The sequence below is a fragment of the Mobula birostris genome, chromosome 1, assembly GCF_030028105.1.
Source record: "Mobula birostris isolate sMobBir1 chromosome 1, sMobBir1.hap1, whole genome shotgun sequence".
NCBI classification, from domain to species: Eukaryota; Metazoa; Chordata; class Chondrichthyes; order Myliobatiformes; family Myliobatidae; genus Mobula; species Mobula birostris.
In genome coordinates this window covers 216,147,504-216,170,272 of record NC_092370.1, presented here as the reverse complement: position 1 = coordinate 216,170,272, position 22,769 = coordinate 216,147,504, and the positions used below count along the sequence as shown (strand labels likewise).

The 22,769-nt window shown below is 39.5% G+C and overlaps 1 protein-coding gene across 3 annotated transcripts in view; it reads left to right on the top strand.

Moving 5' to 3' along the window:
* rtn1a (reticulon 1a) overlaps positions 1 to 22,460 on the top strand; it is a 217,097-nt gene extending 194,637 nt beyond the window's left edge. For all 3 annotated transcript variants that reach the window (XM_072271288.1, XM_072271274.1, XM_072271281.1), the window contains 6 exons: positions 7,944 to 8,151; positions 9,106 to 9,244; positions 12,791 to 12,860; positions 15,535 to 15,581; positions 15,694 to 15,752; positions 21,816 to 22,460. In XM_072271288.1, the coding sequence (XP_072127389.1) occupies positions 7,944 to 8,151; positions 9,106 to 9,244; positions 12,791 to 12,860; positions 15,535 to 15,581; positions 15,694 to 15,752; positions 21,816 to 21,858 (566 nt within the window). In that variant the 3' untranslated portion in view covers positions 21,859 to 22,460. The remainder of the gene's footprint in view (positions 1 to 7,943; positions 8,152 to 9,105; positions 9,245 to 12,790; positions 12,861 to 15,534; positions 15,582 to 15,693; positions 15,753 to 21,815) is intronic.
* The last annotated feature ends 309 nt before the right edge of the window (positions 22,461 to 22,769 follow it).

The window sequence follows — 22,769 nt, the reverse complement described above, 5'->3', positions numbered from 1 at the left end:
AGCTAAATTTAAAAAAACAAACTAAAGCGGAATTAGATAGAATTTCAAAACAAATTAAAGAGTTAGATAATATCTATGCAATTTCCCCCAATACTGATTTTATTTAAACAAAGGGTGGAACTTCAATCACAATATAACCTGTTATTAACTCATCCCATTGAAGATATTTGCTTAAGTTAAAGAGCCAATTTTATATGTTTGGAGATAAAAATAATAAACTGCTTGCATCTCAATTAAAAATGGCTGCAGCCAAAAGGCAAATCATGAAAATTTATAGGAAAGATGGTACCTTATCTCAGGAATATGAAGAAATTAATAAGATTTTTCAAGATTTTTATGCTGAGCTTTATAAATCTCAATGTCCGTTAGATTCTTCTGAAGTGAATGCTTTTTTACGAAAGATTGTTTTTCCTAAAATCTCGGCTGAGGATCAAAAAACTCTCGATGCTCAAATCACTGAAGCGGAAATTCATAAAGCTATTTTTTCAATGCAATCTTGTAAGTCTCCAGGACTTGATGGCTATCCTGTAGAATTTTATAAAAAATTTGGAAAGTTGCTTTCTCCATATATGTTGGAAATGTTTAAGGATTCTTTTGTGAAAGGTGACTTACCCTCTACTTTTTATGAGGCTTCTATTTCATTAATTCTTAAAAAAGATAAAGATCCTACTGACTGTGCTTCATATAGACCTATTTCGTTACTGAATGTCAACGCTAAGATTTTGTGGAAGATAATGGCCAATCGGTTGGAGAATATTTTGGGTAAAATTATTTTTAAAGATCAAACAGGCTTTATAAAGGGTTGCTATTCTTTTTCAAATGCTCGGAGACTATTTAACATTATACTGTATATTCGTCCTCTTTTAAAACTCCACAATGTGTTGTATCTTTGGATGCTGAAAAAGCGTTCGATCAAGTCGAATGGAAATATTTATTCAATGTTTTAGAGAAATTTGGCTTTGGTGCTAATTTTAATAATTGGATTAAAATGATATATAAAGCCCCTATTGCTACTGTTGTCACTAACAATTGTAGGTCTCCTTTTTTTCAGCTTTCATGGGGGACAAGACAAGGTTGTCCATTAAGTCCTTTGTTGTTTAATTTAGTATTAGAACCCCTTGCTATTGCTCTTTGTGAGGCTAAAAATATCCATGGGATTTTTGTGAATGAGACCATGCATAAGATCTCTCTTTACACTGATGAGTTATTGGTTTATATATCTAACCCTGACGAATCCATTCCTGCCTTGCTAAAATTATTTAATGAATTTGGAGGTTTTTCAGGATATAAAATAAATTTTAGTAAAAGTGAATTGTTTCCTTTAAATGATTCTGTCTCTATATATGATAATACTCCTTTTAAAGTTACAGACTCTTTCAGATATTTAGGTATTATAATTACTAAAACAAAAAGGATCTTTATAACAACACACATCAAAGTTGCTGGTGAACGCAGCAGGCCAGGCAGCATCTGTAGGAAGAGGTGCAGTCAACGTTTCAGGCCGAGACCCTCCGTCAGGATCTTTATAAAGCCAATTTTGTTCCCTTAGTAGACTCTATGAAGTATTTATTTAGTAGATGGAGTCCACTTACATTTTCACTTGTTGGTCGTATTCATATAGTTAAAATGATGATTTTACCAAAATTTTTATATTTATTTCAGAATATTCCTGTTTTTTTGACTAGGAAGTTTTTTGATCAGATTGATTCTATTATTTTATCTTTTATTTGGAACAATAAAAGACCAAGAATTAGTAAATGTCACTTAAAAAAATTGAAAAAGGATGGAAGTCTTGCTTTGCCTAATCTAAGAATGTATTATTGGACTGTTAATGTGCAATACATGTCTTTTTGGTTATACTGGGTTGATAAGAGCGATCGGCCAATTTGGGTAGACCTGGAACTGAAAGTTGTAAAACAGTTTTATTTAACCTTGTTATTGGGAGCTCCTTTACCTGTGCAAGTAGTTAAAATTGTTAATTTAAACCTATATCCTATGATTAAGTATTCTTTACAAATTTGGCTCCAGTTCCGCAATTTTTTTAATCTTAAAAAATTTAAACTTTGTAGTTTAATTTATCGAAATTACTTTTTTAAGCCTTCTTTGAGTGATCCAATTTTTTTACTTTGGAAAAATAATGGTATTAATTCTTTTTTGGATTTATTTAAAGAAGATAGATTGATGTCTTTTGAACAATTAATTGATAAATATTCTCTTTCATACTCACACTTTCTGCAATACCTTCAAGTTAGACATTTTTTACAAAAATATTTAAGTAATTTTCCTTGCACAAGGACATTCCCGATCAAAACTTCTCCATGGACGGCTTCCAGACCGTTCCGGCTGACCAGAAGTGCACTGAGAGCGGTAAGCGTAAAGGAGTTGGGTGCTTACTGTTCTGGTTAACAACAGATGGTGCAATCTGGGGTATATTACAATTGAGGAACGTGTTTGTAGACCAGATATTGAACTTTTTACTGTTGGACTTCGGCCACATTCCACCGAGATAGAACACTGGGCGGCGCGGGAGGTCGTTCCTGCCTGTGGCCATAGAATGTGCAGCTCCTCCCGTGGAGGGTCAGACACCCTGTGCCAATAGACTAGTCCTGGACTTATTTTCCATCTGGCATAGTTTGTATTTTGTTGTTTGATTGTTTGTGGTTTTTGTATTGCTATATTTACGCTCTATTCTTGGTTGGTGCAGCTGTAACGAAACCCAATTTCCTTCGGGATTAATAAAGTATATCTATCTATCTATCTATCTTACATATTGGAGGCTGACCTGTTAGATACTATTATGAGTATGAATCCTTTGACTAAGGGTTCTATTGGAAGAATTTATAATTTATTATTACAATGGGATAAGAGTCCTTTAGCTAAGATTAAACGGGATTCAGAAAAGGAACTTAATTTGACTTTTATGACGGAGGATTGGATGCGGATTTTGAAGTTGGTTAACTCTTCAATTTGTGCTAGCCATTCATTGATTCAATTTAAAATTGTACATCGTTATCATTTGACAAAGGGGAGACTTTCTAAAATCTTTTCTAATGTTGATATAATTGTGATAGATGTAAATCTGAGATAGTTACACTGACACATATGTTTTGGTCTTGTTCTATATTGGAACAGTTCTGGAAGTAGGTTTTTTCAACACTTACAACCTAATAAATTAACTGTGCTTTTTGGAATAATTCCTCAAAATATTAATGGTATTTCTGTGTCTGACCAACATGTTATTGTATTTGTTACATTGATAGCTAGGAGGGCCATTTTGTTGAAGTGGAAGGATACATCAGCTCCCACTTTGTCACAATGGTTCTCTCAAGTGATGCTATGTCTTAGTTTGGAGAAAATTAGAAGTTGAACTTTTGAACCTTTATTTGATTTTGAGAAAAGATGGGGCTCATTTCCACGTTATTATCATTTAAGCTAATTGATATAATTTTTCCACGATCTAATTGTAAATTTTTTAGTATATTTTCTTTTCTTGCTGGCGGTTTGATGTTTATTTTTAGAAGCTTTTTGTATGATGCATGTCTCCGAGGTTGTACGCCTAATGGGTTCTTTTTTTTCTCACTTTTTCTGCTTAGTAGGTTTTTTTTGTTATCACAAAATTTTTTTTTCAATCTTTAAGATAATGTCTTTTTTGAGACATTGTAAGTGTTGCTACTTCAATGTACTCATGTTATTTTTCCTGTATAATATAACAATAAAAAGATTTGAAAAGAAAGGAAGGTCAAGGGCTGGAGAAGAGAGAATCTGAAAGGAGGTGAGAGTGGACAATAGGGGAAGGGGAAGGGGACCCAGGGAGGAAGTAATAGGCAAGTGCGAAGTAATAAAAGATCAGTGGTGAATAGTGGGGGTGGGGGGGGGCAGTTTTTGTTCACTGGAAGGAGAAATCGATATTCATGCCATCAGGTTGGATAGTACCAAAGTGGAATGTAAGGTGTTGCTCTTCTATGCTGTGTGGCCTGATCTCGGCACAAGAGGAGGCCATGGATCGACACTTTGGAATGGGAATGTGAATCGGAATTAAAATGTTTGGCCACCAGGAAGTCCCGCTTGTGGTGGACGGTGCAGAGGTGCTCAACAAAGCGGCCCCTCAATTTACGACGGATCTCTCCAATACAGAGGCGGCCGAGTCGGGAGCACTGGACACAATAGACAACCCCAGCAGACTTGTGGGTGAAGTGTTGCCTCACCTGGAAGGACTGCCTGGGGCTCTGAATGGAGGTGGTATATGGACAGATGAAGCACTTGGGCTGCTTGCCAGGATGGAGATTAGTGTGGAGGGACGAATGGACAAGGGAATTGTAGAAGGAGCGATGGCTGCAGAAAGTGGAGGGAGGGGTAGGTAAAGATATGCTTAGTGATGGGGTCATTGAGTCTCCATTTCTCCTTCCTGGTGGCCAAGCGTTTAATTCCAATTCCCATTCCAATTCCAAATTGTTGAACCATGCCTCCGCTTGCGCCAAGATGAGGCCACACAGCATGGAGGAGCAACACCTTATATTCCGCTTTGGTACCCTCCAGCCTGATGGCATGAATATCAATTTCTCCTTCGGCGAAAACCAATCTCCCCCCCCCCACCCACCCCCACCTCCTCTAGTTCACCACTCTGATCTTTGGAGATGGCAGAAGTTGCAGAGGTTAATATGTTGGATGCGGAGGCTGGTGGGGTGATAGGTAGCTCAAGAGGGACTCTGTCACTATTAAGGTGGCGAGAAGATGGGGTGCTCACAGATGTATGGGAAATGGAGATGATGTGGGTGAGTGCAGCATCAATAGTGGAGGGAGCGAAACCCCGTTCTTTAAAGAGGGAGGACACCTTTGATGTTCTGGAAAGGAAAGCTGCATCCTAGGAACAGGTCCGGCGAGATGAAGAGCTGAGAAAAGGGAACAGTATTTTCACAGGAGACAGGATGGGAAGAGGTATACAGTGGTGGAGATAGCTATGGGAATCACTAGGTTTATAAGAGATGTCGGTTGACAGTTGTCCCCAGAGTTGGAGACAAACAGATCAAGAAAGGTGAGGGAGGTGTCAGAGATGGTCCAAGTGAATTTAAGGGCAGGGTGGAAGTTAGAGGCAAAAGTTATTAAATGGATGAGCTCAGCATGGGTGCATGAAGCAGCAACAATGCGGTTGTAATTGTTGTGGAGTAAGAGTTGGGAGTATGACTGGGGAAGGTTTCAAACAGGCAGCATAGCTTGGGCCCAAGTGAGTACCCATGGCTACACTTCGGGTTTGGAGAAAGTGAGAGGAGCCAAAGGGAAAATTGTTAAGGGTGAGTTCGGAGGAGGGTGATGGTGGAGGGGGATTGGTTGGAGGCTGCCTTAGAGAACTTTTTGATGGAGGATAGAATTCTATAGGGACTGAACGTCCATGGTAAAGATGAGGCGGTCAGGGCCAGGGAATTGAAAGTTACTGAGATCGAGGGCATGAGCAGTGTCGTGGCTGTGGGTGGGAAGGGACTGGACCATGGAATTGAAGTATGAGGACACAAATTCAGAGGTGCAGGAGTAGGCAGAGATAATAGGCCTACCCAGACAGTCTTGCTTGTGGAATTTGGGTAGGAGGAAGAAGCGAGCAGTGCAGGGTAAGGGAACTAAGTTTGCTGGCAGTGGTAGGTAGTTCCCCAGAGTGGACGAGGTCAATATTAGTGTCAGAGGTAGTCTCCTGATGGTGTGGAGTGGAGTATTCCTCAAGGGGTCAGTATGAGGAGGTGTCTGAGAGTTGTCACCTGGCCTCAGCAAGGTAGAGGTCAGTGCGCACACTACAACAGCACACCCTTTATCTGTGGGTTTGATGGTAAGGTTGGGATTAATACAGAGTGAGAGGAGGGCGGTGCGTTCAGAGGGTGTAAGGTTCGAGGAAGAGAGAGGTGTGTTTAAATCGAGACAGTTGATATCTCGTCGGCAATTGAGATGAAATTATCTAAAACAGGCAGAGATTGGGGTGTCCAAGAAGAGGAGGGTTGCAGATGGAGGAAGGGGTCATCTGTGTGAGGTGTGGAATCCTTGACAAAGAAGTGGGCTTGGAGGCGGAGGCGTGGAAGAAGAATTCAGCATCGTGGTGGGTGCAGAACACACTGAGGTGTGGGCACAGGGGTACAAAGGTGAGGCCCTTACTGAAAACAGAACTTTCTGCCTCAGAGATGGAAAGGTCAGAGGGAATTGTGAAGACCCGGCATGGATGAGAGCTGGGATCAGGAGAGTTGTTAGTGTCTGAGGAAAAAGGAGGTTGGTGTGTTCAGGGAAGGTGAGGTGGGAGGAAGATGAGAAGATGAGGTTTCAAGGACCCAAGAGTTGACTGGGGGGATGGAGGGGGGGTCGGTCTGAATGACACGGGACACAGGATTACACTTTTATGTTAACTGGTCCAGATATTTGACTTCTACCACCCAGGAAGGTACAAGCAGCAAGTGCTATACTTTCCAATTCAAGGTTCACCCCACACTGACAGGGAAGTATGTGGCCTTTTGTTTTAATCATCATTAAGTTAGAGTTCTTACTGAACAAAACATACGTGGAAAGCAGTATTTCACAACTTACCCCCACTTCCTCAGGGGCGATCCTAGATGGTTATTAAGTGCTGTCCTTGCCAATGATGATCAAGTCCAGTGAATGAAGCTTAGAAAAACTTGACTTTTTCTCCTGAGGAAAGAAATTGCATTTCTCTTCCTTTTCTCAACCATCTCCTGATCTTTGTATAACTTATAATTTTTCTGAGGAGATATTTTATATCTTTTTTCATTATCCAAATAGTTTCCCAAAAGATTGGTTAATAGTATATTGTTAAATTTTGAGCATTTATCTTGTACTGGAGCTAATGTTTTTAGCAGGGAGAGAATTCTCACTCAGAGTTTAATATCCTGCTTGTATCTACATTATTCATGTACCAAGATAACTTGAATTATCTGGGATCTTCATGAAATTGTTTTTGTCCTTGCATTGTTTACAACCTTAATATAAAGTTAATTCCAAACCTCCTTAAATACAGGAACAATTTTTAGATAAGAATATCTAAACCTGCACAATATTTCAAATGTCAGTCAGTTAATATTGGATTAAAATAATTCATTTCTCCACCAAACACCTCCAGAGACCCACCTAGTTGATGAAAATGTCACTTTGATTGGATACTGGCAATATTATTTCTAACAAAATAATATTTGTTAGTTGCTGACTCACACACTATTGACATTTCCCTCATATACTTTTCAATAGGCCATGTCACCAGTGGGTCACTGCCCTTTAAAGCTAAAAAAAAATTGCTTGTGCTGCTCGCTTACATGTACAGAAACTTTTCTTGAAGTTAATTTTAACCGCAAAACTTAATGCGATGGACAGTGGATGTAGAGCTCATGAGCCTGCTCTGTTGTCTGCTGCCAACACGAGTGTTTTTATAACTGGATCTTCATCATTGTTAACAAAACACAAACAATGATGGGCCAGCAGGGTAGCATAGCGGTTAGTGTAATACTATTACAGTGCTGGCGATCTAGGTTCAATTCTCCTGCTGTCTGTACGTAGTTTGACAATACTCCCTGTGACCTGTGTGGGTTTTCTTCAGGTGCTCCAGTTTCCTCCCACATCCCAAAGATGTATGAGTTCATTGGTTAATTGGTCACATGGGTGTAATTGAGCAGCACAGGGTCATTGAGCCAGAAAGGCCTTTTACTGTATCTCTAAATATTTAAAGAACAGTTTTTTAAAAAAACATGCAATTTCTGAAGTTGATGTTACTTTATTCTTTTTTCTGTAGACACAATATAATTTACAATGAAGACTGTAAAAGATTGCATTTAATCCTTTTTTTTCCTTCATGCATTATAGTTAGAAATTAAACTTGCTTCGCTCTTTATTTTTGCATTATCTTCTGGTAAAATTACAATCGCAGTGGGTTTTTTTTTCTGATTCATTTCCTTCTTCCTTCGCAGTTATTGACCTGCTGTACTGGCGTGACATCAAGCAGACGGGAATTGTCTTTGGAAGTGTGCTCCTCCTCTTATTCTCACTGACTCAGTTCAGTGTTGTGAGTGTGATCGCCTACCTGGCACTTGCCGCCCTCTCAGCCACAATCAGCTTCAGAATTTATAAATCAGTTTTACAGGCTGTGCAGAAGACTGATGAAGGACATCCTTTTAAGTAAGTGTACAGTCCTTTCGTATTTTCTGCCACCCCGGCTCCATTTGCCAATAATATTTTATCAGTTATGTCAAATGATAATGTTCTCTTAAAATTTCATGTATTTTAATTTACCAAGACCCTTATCAGATTATTAACCTGAGAATAGTGGTGATAAGGTAATATTGGTACTGAAGTGAAGTTTGAAACTCTTTCTCATCTCATTCCAGAGTGGCTTGTGTTCTTTAAAAGGGGCTGCAACAGGATTGAATATTTTTGTTTATTTTGCTGTTTATGAATATATTGGTCATGATTCCTAATTCATTGTTTTTGTTTGTTGCTGAATGTTGCTAGACTTCTTTCTTTTGGCAGGTTATACAGCTTCATAAAGTTGTAAAAGCTTTAATGTCATTTAAAACATCCAGAAATGCACAGAAACCCTGTTCAAACATTAGTATTTATTACCATATCTCTGCTTTATGAATCATTGCTGAGGTGAACAGTTGGGTTGGGTTGAGCAAGATCCACGAGAGCAGATTGTTGCTGTACCATGTTGAGAACTTGACTATCACTTGGGTGCTTGTGAAAGAGAAAATAAAATAAAACACAAACTCAGTATTTTTCAAAGATTGGTGTTAGAAGAAATAATACTGCAATAATCAATGTAAAATTGCATGACTCAAATTTCAGTTTTGTGACTTTATTGTAGTTATAAATGACAAATAAGCATAGATTTAATTGAGAATTTACATGGAATGGTGCAGGATGCCACTATTTTGATAAATGGTAAACTAAAATGAGTTATGGTGACACATGGGCTTAATGCATTTAATTATTGTTTGAGTTGCATAAGAAGATCTTGAGTTCTCAACAGTCTATGAAATAAATTTTCTCCATATCCTAGCACTAGAACTGCTCTTCCCCCCCACCTTTCATTTTTTTTCTCTTAAATTAAGTCTATTTTTATATTGTCAGAGCTTATTTGGATTTGGATACTACCCTGTCTGAAGAGCAGATTCAAAAGTATGCTGATTCTGCACTGGTGTACGTAAACAGTACGGTCAAAGAACTGCGACGACTCTTTCTTGTGCAGGACCTGGTGGATTCTCTGAAAGTAAGAACAAAATAAATTCTTCTATTTTAGGACTCAAATAGGAAGACTTATTGATTGTATTTCCTTTAAATCTTTAACTGGGAAAGAGGTTCAGCCCTACTGCTTTTATCATTGTGGAGTTGCAAATCTGTCTCTCAAATCAAATCAATGTTAATTGTCATTCAAACCATACATAGATATAGCTGAATGAGGCTCTGGGGCCAAGGGGCAAAACATTCAAAATGGCAAGCTAACATTCAGAAATAGCAAGTAACATAGTTCAAAATATGGAGCAAAGAAGCATATCACTCGGGGGTGGGGGGGGGGGGAAGAAACAACGTTCTCACCAAGAACTTCCTAGGTATTTTTTTCTGTCTGGATCTTCTATTTATTAGAATTTTAAACAGTGTTATCCTGAGCAAACTAAGTGAGTTATTGAGTTATTCTCTTCTCTTTTGCTGTGGTATAATAATACTCACTTATTTATCCCAGGGTGTAAAGATCAGGAATTTGTATTCCCATCAAATCAATGGCCTCACTTCCTAAAGAATGAATGATTACTTGTGACTTTCAATATTGTTTCCATTATCCAAATGATACCACTTCATGGCATAGCTGAAATACTTTGTGGGTAATCCTTGTGATGCAAAAAGAAACATATCAACTGAGTGGAATGCAAAAAATATTTTAATAATTAAGTCCTGACAAAGGGTCTCGGCCGGAAATATCGATTGTACCTCTTCTTATAGATGCTGCCTGGCCTGCTGCGTTCACCAGCACTTTTTGTGTGTGTTGCTTAATAGTTAAATATTATATTGATTTTCTTTTCCTAATGTGGCTGTTGAGGAAATCAATAAATTGATTACTCCAAAATTCAATAAAGAAAGAACAGTGTTCCCCTGCATATACTTTAAAGTGGAAGTTTTTTTTTGACTGAAATTAATTTGGGATCTTCAATGTCAAAAGTAATGGAAAAAAAAACTATCTTGGCTCACATCTCCAGTTAGGTAAGACATCCAATTGCACTTAATAGGATCAAGCAAAAATGTTACAGCAATCTACGTGAGGAGCTATAATACAAATCATGATCAACTTTATTAAGGAGGTGATTTTAAGAAGAATATTAAAGATCGTAAAGAGCCTGAGAAGTTTGGACATGGAATCTTGATAATTAGAGAGATAATAATTAGTTGTAGAATAGTTATCTTTGAAAATGCTCACGATTCTAGAATTACTCAGATATTTCAAAGCACTATAGAGCTGGAGGAGGTTATACAGATAAAACATAGATGACGTGGACATGGGAAGATTTGAAAAGGAGAATGAAATTTTTTAAACCAAGGCTTTGCATAAATGGGAGCCAATGTACATCAGGAAGCAAAGTGTAGTGGTTAATGAAAACAAACCAGAACCGCTCAGTGACTAATCATGGGGTTTGACGCTGTTTGACACACTCCAAAGTTCAAAAGAGTACGTTCAACTCTTTATTAAGAAACCAGCAATCTCTTGTAACGATACAAAAACTAATGAAACTAAAACTAGTGATATCACAAAATAAGCAGTCTAAGAATAATTAAGATTATCTAAGCATTCCAATTAGCATTAAGCGGTCAACAAAAAAAAAATCATTCCAGCTGCCTGTCTGGTTCTACCTAGACTGAACTAACCCAAGACAGAGCATGAATATGTAACCATACTCTTCACTTCTCCTTTGCCCAACCCACGTGACAAATTACCCATAATAAGCACACAACATGAAGTACAATACAGATGAACAAAAAATGGAAACACAGTTTGGGTTGATGTGTGATGAGGGCAGCAGAATGGGGTTTGCAGTACATTGGAGGTGAAGATCATATGAGGGACCCTGCATCAGATGAACTCAGAGCATGTAGAATTATAGAGATAACAATAAGGATGTCTCAGATTGTGTGGCTATGTGGTTGGAAATTCATTTAAGTTCATTAAGAAGAAATTTGGATATGATAGAAGAAATTAAAGTATTGTGATGCAGAAAGAAGTGGGAGTGTTGAATACAACTAGAAAAGAATGTATTCCGGAATTAAATGGGAGCAAGCTAATTGGACTAAGGAATGTAAAGATAGAATTAAAATGCATAAATGTTAAGGAAAAGAATGCAGTGAATAAACTTAATGAGCAATGTGTCCAGATGGAAGATAAAATTATTTTCCTCAAGTTTCTGTTGAGCCTCATGGAACACACCAAAAAGCTACAGTCAAATCGATTAGAATGGGATGGAAAATTAAAGGGGACCAAGCTATAAAATAAGGGGCCAGTCATTTATAACCTTGATGCGTGGGAATTTCTTCTCTCAAAGGGCATTGAATTTGGAGGACTCTATCTCTGAGGGTGGTGGAGGCCAGATAATTAGAAATATTTAATGTGGAAATGGATAACTATTTGATACATCGAGGAATTGATGATTATGTAGAACTTTGGGAGAATAGGGGTTGAGGCCTGCTGGCTATTAATATACAGATTAAACTCTAGGAAACAGGCCGTGCATTGAAGGACAGTCTGTAAGACAGATAATCTACTTGAGTGTTTTCACAGTCTTAGTACAGAAAGGCATAAATAACAGCAGTATTTGTTTGAATGATCCACGTACATTAGGAACAATTCCTATTGACAGTTCAAAATTTAACACAATGGGGCCTTGATGAATAAAGAGCAGCCTCTTTAAAAATGTTATAAACTATTTACTTTTTATGTTTCTGCTATCAAAGTATTTTTAAAGTTAAGAATGTATTTTACTCTATTCCATTGGAATGTAAAAGATCACCTTCAATTGAAACTACCACTGACATTGTGATGTTTTGAAACAGAATAAGCCCAAGGACAAAATATTAAAATAAGGAGCTAAGAAAGAATGAATATTCCATTTCTCTTTTGTAAAATATACTGGAGCATATTAGGAAGAATAGTTGCGGTTTAGATAATGTGGAGCTGTTTTGCATTGATTCTATTATGTTTCTTTGTATCTACTGTGAATGCCTACAAAATTGGAACTCAGGGTAGTATCATCATCATCATCAGGTGCCATTCCCAGTTTGAGCTTTGACTGCCATGGCCCACACACTCCTGTTTCAGGTCAAGTGGATCAACTCATTGGTATTCGTTTCCAGTTCTCTGGCTGCTGTCTCCATCATCTCTGTCTTTGTCTTCCTCTTGCTTTCTTCCCTTAAATCTTTCCCATAATTACCGTGCATTCTAACTCCTCTTTCCTAATCACATGTCCAATGAAGTTACGTTGCCTTTTCATGATCTCGTACATTATTTCTCTTTTTGTGTTTGCTCTGTTCATGACATCCTCGTTAGATATTGGATTCGTCCATGATATTCTTTGCATCCTCCTCAAAAACCACATCTCAGGGCAGTATATTGTGACATATACATTGATAGTACATTTACTTTGAACCTTCAATTTAAAGTGTGGCAGATATAACTCAGCAGAGAAAAAACTGATTGCAATGACTTGAGGATCAGCATGAATTCTATTTTTGATGCAGACTCATGTTCTCATATTCATTTTAATTTATTTTCAAGTTTGCAGTACTGATGTGGCTACTGACCTATGTTGGAGCTATCTTCAATGGCTTGACTTTGATGATTATGGGTAATTATGTTCTTATATGAATATATTACAACAGTTAATTCAGTAGTTTTGTTGCTCAACATGTTGCTGAATAACATAGCATTTGCCCCAGTGCTCTACTCATCTAGCAACCTTGTAGGTCTTGATATTTCCATTTGATGTCCCAGTGTTAAAATAACTGAATAGCAAAGTTGATCAGGGAGCAGAATGTGTATATAAAATGGAGTCAGGCACTCAGTCTCCTTGTCTCTGCCTGTTCTGTTTGACTTTTCGCTTTAATGGGTTTAAAGGTTGATATCAATAACTAAGTGTTTAATTTCAAATATGTAAATCAGCTGTAATGAACTAAGCTATGGGAGGTTATTTCCCATGAATCTCAGGGGGCTGTTTTATAACGTCATGTACATGTGCAAATTTCACCACAGTGGGAATCCCCAGCTGCAGGATGTCATTCGTAATGTTCAAATAGCTCTGCTGGTGACTGCACAACCTATGGCCTTCTATCCAATGAGCACAATGGCTCTGTATGACTATCAAGCCAGATCAAGTAAATCCTGTTTTCCTTGTGGCCATCTTTGTGCTCTCATTCAAAATTAATAACACTGGGCCAAATTATTTAATTGCGAAGGAAGGCTGCCAAGGTGATCGCTATGAGATCTAAACCAAGCTATTCAGCCCTGGTTTTTGATCTCTTCAGTGGCCATGAGCAGCTAAGGAATGTGGGTAAATAGCCCCATGTAGCTGTCAACAGTATCCCATGTCCACCTGGTTGGCGGTAGACACTTGGCTCGGAATGAGATTGATCTGATGATTTCTAGAACATAGAGCAGTACAGCACAGAAACAGGCCCATCAGCCCATAATGTTTGTGCTGGCTGTAATGACAATTTAAACTCCACATTTATACCCCTCCGTTCCCTGCCTGTTCATGGGTCTGTCCAATGGCCCTTAAATGTCGTTGTTATGTCTGATTCCACCACTCCCCCTACCAGCACGCTCCTGGCATCTACAACTCTCTGTGTCTAAAATCTTGCCTTGTAAGAGCCTTTTCAACATCCCCCCCCTCCCCCCAAAGCTATGCCCTGAGGATTTGATATTTCCACCCTGGGGGAATAAAGGCTCGCTCTATCCTATATTATCTATCAGGTCACTCCCTCAGTCTCCAATGCTCCAGAAAAAACGATTCAAGTTTACCAACCACTCTTTATAGCTAAAACTCTCTAGTCCAGACAGCATTCTGGTGAATCTCTTCTGCACCCTCTCCAAAGCTTCTATGTGTAATATGGTGCTAGAAATGCACATGTCTCCAAATGAAGCCGACCCAAACATTTATATATCTGTAATGTGACTACCCAACTTTTATACTCAACTCCCAACCAGTGAAGACAAGTATGCTGTATCCCTTCTTTGCCATCCTATCTACATTGTTGCCACTTCCAAAGAGCTATGGACTTGCACCCTAAGATCCTTTAGCATCTATCAGTATTTTTCACGTGCTACACTTCTACACCCATGTCTCAGCTTTGTAATGCCTGGATGAGATTGGTATAGTTTCTATGTGATGATGGGATATGTTAGTAGTCTTAATCCAGGCAACCACTTTTATTCCACGTCCTTCTGGGAACCCTGAAATTCCCATAAAGGGATCTACTGAGAACAGATTACCCTTGCATATTCCATTTCAATTGTAACACCAGGTTGATTAACAGAGAATGTCACAAAGTACTTAAATACACAGTGGAAACACACTACTGCTGGTCAACGGATCACACACAGTGGTTTCAGAAAAGGCTATATGGTTGATCAATTATTTGTGGGGGTTTTTTTTTAGCACTGTATGCCCCGAGCACAGCTTGTAAACTCCTCTTGTACCCGAAATTTTGCCCGCCCTGGTGTCCTTGTGATCATTTACCATATACCTGGGCAGACCAATATATGATGCTCTGTTAATATGCCCATATCTTGTATTACACCCAGAATTTTAGATTCTCAGGATGCCCTATCAGTGCTCTCTGTGAGTATCAAGATGGTGCTCACAATTGATAACTGTAAATTGTGTGTCCTGTCTGTTCTTGTTATTGAAGTCTTCCTTTCCTGTTACCATTTCTTGATGTATAGTTGAATGAAGGGGATAAATACACTCAACTTCACTTGCCCCCATCATCGAGTTGTTCTCACAACTTGTGCACACATTTTCAGGGACTCTTTATCTCATGTTCTTGATATTTATTGCTTATTTTGTTATTATTTTTTCCTGCTGTCCAATTTACATGACTACTTTATGAATCACTTCAGGATTAAGACCCTTCCTGGTGTGTCTACCTCAATGCCTGTATTTTAAATGTTGTACATTATTGGAAGTCCTTCAGCCTATTTCTTGCATGGTTATTTGTTCAGTTTCGGTTGGAAGAAGTTAACTAGAATACAATCAACAGTTTCTGAATGGGTGAAAGAAGAGGAAATGATGTATTGTTTTGCTTCACTTGAAGTCTCCCAGTCTTGCGTTCTTGTCATTAAGTTTTGTGATTACAGCTTGTCCTTCATATGCTGACTTACTCGTGCTTTTCAATTTTTCCATACCTTAAATTTTAGTAACGTATCTAGTGCTGTACAATTTCTATTTAGTTGGGTATAGTTATGTAAATGTGGTCAATCACCATTAATACAACAATTAATTTGTTGATATTTCTTTCTAGCTGTTGTTTCTATGTTTACCTTGCCTGTTGTATATGAGAAATACCAGGTAAATCTTTATTTATTTGCATAAATGATCAAATCATCAGATTATCAAGTAAATTATTACATTAAAATCTGTGTATTTATTTTAATGATATGTGTTTTATGTCTGTCTACAGGCACAAATTGACCAGTATTTGGGACTGGTGAGGACTCATGTTAACTCTGTAGTGGCAAAGTAAGTTTGTCATTGCATTTGTATCCAAAATGAGAGGAAGCAGATTATCCTTCCTGATAACATAAAATTGCAGATCTGCAATATTAACTTACAGAACTTGAACCAATTTCAGCTAGTTACTTCAATACAGGAGAAAAGAAGCTGCAATTCCTCTACATTTATGTTTGCAAGTAAAATAGGTTGAAGTGCACGTGGCAGAACAACAGGAGGATAAGAGCACCGCAGTGGTACATCTGATAGAACTGCTGCCTTGCAGTGACCCAGGTTCAGTCCTGCCTCCTGGTGTTGTCAGTGTGGAGTTTCCACACTTCCCCTGTGACTGTGTGGGTTGGTTGGTTGATTGGTCTCTGTAAATTGCTCCTAGCAAATGGGAGATTCATGAGAAGGGGGTGGCAGGATGGGGGAGGAGTAGAATAAAATGTGATATTTGTGTTAATGAGTGCTTGATGGTCAATATGAACTTGATAGGCTGCTTCCTTTCTGTATAACTATAATAAACTGGAATTAAATGACAATACAGTGGAGAATGGAGTTATGAAATAAGATCAGAAAATGCCTAAAATATTAAACCAGGTCAGGCAGCCTCTGTGGAGAGGAAGAACTGAGATGGAACAATTTCCTAGTGTCAAGTCACCAACCTGAAATATAACTTCTGTTATACTTTAACAGCATTAGGTTAGAATACAGAAACTGGCCCACCATGCCCATGCTAATCATCTCTACTTTATCAATACTCTTCTCATTTTCCTGCACTTGGTTTATAGCCTTCTATGCCTTGCAATTGTCGTGCTGGACTCGGTATAAGAAGGTTCTGAGAGTAGCCACTTCCACCATGCACACAAGCAGTGCATTATAGTTTCCAACCAAGTTATTTCCTTATGTTCGCTTTTAAAACTCTTACTCCATAACCTATGACCTCCAGTTGTCGATACCTCTGCTGTGGGGTAAAGTTTCCTACACTCATTATTTTGCATGCCTCTGTCAGATTCTCCAAGGACAACAAACCCAGTCTATCCCATCTCTCTGTATAAATGAAGTACTTCATCTCTGGCATATCTTGTTGAATCTCCAGTGCACTCTGTCCAATGCAATCACATCCTTTCTGTAGTGTGGTAACCAGAATTGAATGCTGTTGCAGCCAAGTCAATCTTTTCTAAAGTTTGTATCATAACCCCTTTGTCTGATCTAATGCCCTGACTAAGGAAGAGTCCTGAGGCCCTTGTACCTACTACCTGATGGCAGCAGCAAGAAAAGAGCATGACCTAGATGGGACACCCCCAACCTTGGTGTCATCTGCAAATTTGCTGATACAGTTCACCACATTATCATCCAGATCATTGATGTAGACAACAAACTACAACGGACGCAGCACTGATCCCTGTAGCACACCGCTAGTCACAGCCCTCCATTCAGAGAGACAACCACCTACCACCACTCTCTGGTTTCTCCTGCAAAATCAATGTCTAATCCATTTTACTACCTCATCTGGAATGCCAAGCGACTGAACCTTCTTGACCAACCTTCCACTGGGGACTTTGTATAAGACCTTGCTAAAATCCATTTGGAGAACATCCACTGTCCTGTCTTCATCGGCTTTCCTGGTAACATCCACAAAATTCTCTGTTAGATTGGTTGGACATGACCTACCATGCACAAAGTCAAGTTGACTATCCCTAATCAGTCCCTGTGTATCCAAATACTTATATATTTGGTCCCTTAGAATACCTTCCAATAACTTTCTCACTACTAATCTCTACTAGGGCTCCTGCAATTTCTACACTTGCCTCCCACAGGGTCCGAGGGAACACCTTGTCAGGCCCTGGGGATTTATCCACCCCAATTTGCCTCAAGACAGCAAGTACCTCCTTCCCCTCTATAATTTGTAATGGGTCCATGACCTCACTGCTGTTTTGCTTCACCTCCATTGTCTCCGTGTCCAGCTTTCAATGAAATACAGATGTAAAAAATCCATTTAAGATCTCCCCCATCTCTTTCAGCTCCACACATAGAGTACCTCTCAGATATTCCAGGGGAACAATTTTGTCCCTTGCTATCCTTTTGCTCTGAATATATCTGTAGAAGCCCTTAGGATTCTCCTTCACCTTGTCTGCTAGAATCTCATGCCTTCTTTTAGCCCTCCTGATGTCCTCCTTAAGTGTTCTCTTGCATTTCTCATACTCCCCAAATACCTCATTTGTTCCTACCTGCCTATACCTGCTATTCACCTCCTTTGTCTTAACCAGGGCCTCAATATCTCTTGAAAAGCAAGGTTCCCCAAACCTGCTATCCCTGCCTTTTATTCTGACAGGAACATACAAACTCTGTACTCTCAAAATATCACTTCTGAAGATCTCTCATTTACCAAGTACACCTTTGCCAGAAAACAACCTGTCCCAATCCACACTTGCCAGATCCTTTCTGATACCATCAAGAATGGCCTTTCTCCAATCTAGAATCTCATCCTGAGGACCGGACCTATCCTTTTTCATAATTACCTTGAAACTAATGGCATTATGATCATTAGATGCTAAGTATTCCCCTACACAAACTTTTGTCATCTGCCCTGTCCCATTCCCTAATAGGAGATCTAGTATCACACTCTCTGTAGTTGGGACTTCTATATACTGATTAAGGAAACTTTCCTGAATACATTTGGTAAATTCCTTTTACAGTATGGGAATCCCAATCAATATGTGGAAAGTTAAAATCACCCACAATCACAACCTTATGTTTCTTGCAACCATCTGTGATCTCGTTACAAAATTGCTCCGCTAAATCCCGTGGGCTGTTGGGTTGTCTATCATATAATTCCATTAATGTGGTTATATCTTTCTTATTCCTCAGTTCTACCCATAAAGCTTCATTAGACAAGCTGTCCAGTCTGTACTGACTGAGCATTGCTGTGACATTTCCCCTGACTAGTAATGCTATCCCTCCCCTATTACTCTCACTCTATCACATCTAAAACAATGAAACCCCTGAACATTGAGGTGCCAGTCCTGTCCTCCTGCAGCCAAGTCTCATTAGTGGCTCATTATTATCATCATTATGTGCCGTGTTACATACTGTATGTGATCCTGGTCCCATGACCATGATTGTTCTTGGCAAATTTCTTCCCTGGAAGAGAGCCCAATGATCCAAAAATACAAAGCCCTCTTTTCTGCACTGTCTCCATAGCCACATGCTAAACTGTATAATCTTCCTATTTCTGGCCTCAGCACATGGCACGCAGGGCAATCCTGAGATCACAACCTTGGATGTCCTACCCTTTAACTTGGCACCTAACTCCCTAAACTCTCTTTGCAAGACCTCATCATCCCTCTTACCCATGTCATTGGTACTGATGTGTATCACAACCTCTGGCTGTTCACCCTCCCAAATAAGAATGCTGTGGACTCGATGTGAGAGGTCCCATTACCTGCGAGGCAACGTGCTATCTGCAGATCTCATTCTCATCCACAGAACCTTTCTGTTCCCCTAACCAAAAAATCCCTTTTCACTGCAGCTCATTTCTTCCCCCTCTTCCCTTCTGAGCCACAGAGCTAGATTCAGTGCCAGAGACCTGAGCACTGTGACTTTCCCCTGCCAGGTCATCCCTCCAACAATATCCAAAGTGGTCTACCTGTTGTTGAGGGGAAAAGCCACAGGGGTATTCTGCACTGGCTGCCTATCGCCTTTCCTCCTTTTAATAGTAACCCAGTCACCTGTGCCCTGCACCTTGGGTGTAACTGCCTCCCTGTATGTCCTATCATTCAGCTCCTCTTCCTCCCAAATGATGCAGAATTCATCCCGCTCCAGCTCCAATTCCTTAGAAGCTGCAGCTGGATGCGTTTCTCACAGGTGTAGTGGTCAGGGACACTGAAGGTCTCCCTGTCTTCCCACATCCCACAAGAGGAGCATTGCACTACCCTGCCTGTCATCTCTACTGCTCTGAATGTGCAATAAAAAAGTAACAAATAAAAAATCTTCCTATGGCCTACGCCTGTCCTTGCTGAAGCCTTGAGAACCTCATCACCTGTAATTACCTGTCCTACCCCTGCTGTCTTCCTTTGATAACAGTACCACATTTGCTGACACCCAGGCATTCAGCATTACCTGTGACCAGTGAAGATTTAACCGTCTCTAAGGACTCCAATAATATATTTTCCCTTGCCTCACATTATCAGCCTGGTATGTAGTTCATCAAGCCTTGGGGATTCATCCATCTTTAAGTCTACCAAGACTCTATTAACACTTTTTTAGTGAATCACTGTGCATCTCTCTAAATTCTCCAGCTAAGACTTCACTTGCTTCCTCCAGCTCCACTATTACTTTGGGCCCTAATGAGCACTACTCTCTCCCTAGTTACCTTCTTACCCTTAGTATAGTGATAAGATGCTTTGCTATTACCCTAATTCAAGTCTGTCAATTATATTCTGTGCTGCCTCTTTATGTTTGCAGTTTATTTTAGAGATACAGCAACTAACAGGCCTTTCTGGCCCAGTGAGTCTGTGCCGTCCATTTACACCCATGTGACCAGTTAAGTTACTGACCCGGTCGTCTTTGGAATGTGGGAGGAAACGAGGACACCCAGAGGAAACCAACACAGTCAGAGGGAGGACATAGAAACTCCTTACAGGCATCGGCGGAATTGAACACACATCACTGTTGTTGATGCTACTGTGCTACCCCAAATTTGTTAGACTTTCTGACAGTGTCACCAGCACCCAGTTAATGCTGTCTGCCTTCCCGTCACGTGCCTGCATTTTATCGGCCTGCATGTATGGTTTTAAAAATTTCTTTGGCCTGACATTTCCTCACAAAACGTTTTGGTGTTTTTGAGTTCAGAACACCTGAACTCAAGAGACTCAGTGGTTTGAAGTCTGAAATTTGTTAGGTGTATTTCCTCAGGTGACTCTTTTGTCATGACGTTGACAGAGGAACATAGAACAGGACAGCACAGTACAACCCCTTCAGCCTACAATGTTGTGCTGCTCCTTCAGCCTATTCCAAGATCAATCTAATCCTTCTCATCCACATAGCCCTTATTTTTCTTTCATCTTTGAATCTCTTAATTGTCCCTAATGTACCTGCCTCTAACACCACCCCTGACAACATGTTGCATGCACCTACCACTGTGTTTAAAAAAAAAAAATAACTTTGACATTCCCCTCTATTTACTTCCTGAGGAAGCTAAGGAAATTTGACCTGTCCCCTTAATACCCTCACTAATTTTTATAGATGCACCGTAGAAAGCATTCTTCTGGGGTACATCACAACCTGGTATGGAAGTTGTCCTGTCCAAGACCGGAAGAAGCTGCAGAAGATCATGAACACAGCCCAGCACATCACACAAACCAATCTTCCGTCCATGGACTCACTTTACACCGCACGCTGACAGAGCAGTGCTGCCAGGATAATCAACCCAGCCAACACACTTTTCGTCCCTCTTCCCTCCGGGAGAAGGCTTAGGAGCTTGAAGACTTGTACAGCCAGATTTGGGAACAGCTTCTTTCCAACTGTGATAAGACTGCTGAACGGATCCTGACGCGGATCTGGGCCGCACCCTCCAAATATCCAGACCTGCCTCTCGGTTTTTTTGCACCTCCTTACTTTCCCTTTTCTATTTTCTATTTATGATTTATAATTTAAATTTTTAGTATTTACTATCAGTTTGTACCAGGGAGCATGAAGAGCAGAATCAAATATCGCTGTGATGATTGTACGCTCTAGTATCAATTGTTTGGCGACAATAAAAGTATAAAGTATACTTTGACCTTTTAAGTTCTTTTTCTGTACTTCCTGGCATTTTCTATACTCCTGAAGGATCTCCCCTGTTTTCAGCTCTCTGCAGCTGCTATCTGCTTCCTTTTCACTGATCCCTCAGTATCCCCAGGTATCAGGATTCCCTCATAGAAAATTCATCCAAATGGAGTTTACTGAACTGCCAATAGTTCATGCCTGAATGTCTCCCATTCATCTCATGGCCCTTCACTCCAAGTCGCATAATGTTATAAGTTAGTTTGCTTTCCAATTGTGTAAAATCCACTCAACATCCATTTTTTTTTTTAACCTTTCTTTCAGGATTCAAGCCAAAATCCCAGGTGCCACACGAAAGACTGAGTAAGAGGAACATGAAGAGAGACTGTGGGCGCATAAGAGGGTGCCTGAGGCAGAAGCAGTTCTGTATTTGTCAAATTAATCAGACATGTCTTGGAGAGTTGTTGTCCCATTTGTCAGCACCATGAATTTCGGAACATACAGCACGAGATGATCCTTCTCCCATGCTGTTTCCAAATGATTAGAATATCTGCAATCACTTGTGTTGATCATTAAGTATAGTAAGGAAAATCAAGTAACAATAATTGTAATAGATGTGTTTTGTGTTGCTAATGAACAAATGCATGAGGTTAAGAGTCTTAATTCTATTTACCTTTCTAGTGTTTTCTGCTGCTATGGCAGTGCTTATAACTTTTAATGTTATTTGTGGCTAGGGCATTTCTGCTTTAGTGCACTTCTGCAATAGTCTGATTGCTCCAAAGTCACTGAGTCAGTTTGGCTTTCTTGAGTAAAACAATAGAACAGTGGATCTACTGTATGTTTTGGTGTTTATCCAGCACAAAAGTTTTAAGGATTCTGTACTGTAATTGTGGCATCTGGTTTTGTAAACTAAAGAAATACAAAGCTCATGTTTTTCGAACTATTGTCATACTATTAAAGAAGTATGGAAACATGAGAAGACTCTGACTTTTTTTCCTCCAAGATGAATTGCTGCAGTTTCCACTCATGTAAATGGCTCGTGTTAATTCACACTAGAAATGAACAACAAGCCTGCATAGGAGATTGAATTGAATGTAGAGTAACTCATTCAAAGTGCTGGAGGAACTCAGCAGGTCAGGCAGCCTCTTCAGAAAGGAGTAAGCAGTGGACATTTCTGGCCTAGACCCTTCATCAGGACAGATTGAATTGAATGACAAGCAAACTCTCATTGCTCGATTTTTTGTGTCTCAAAGTGACCATTGCTTGAAGAAAAGGACA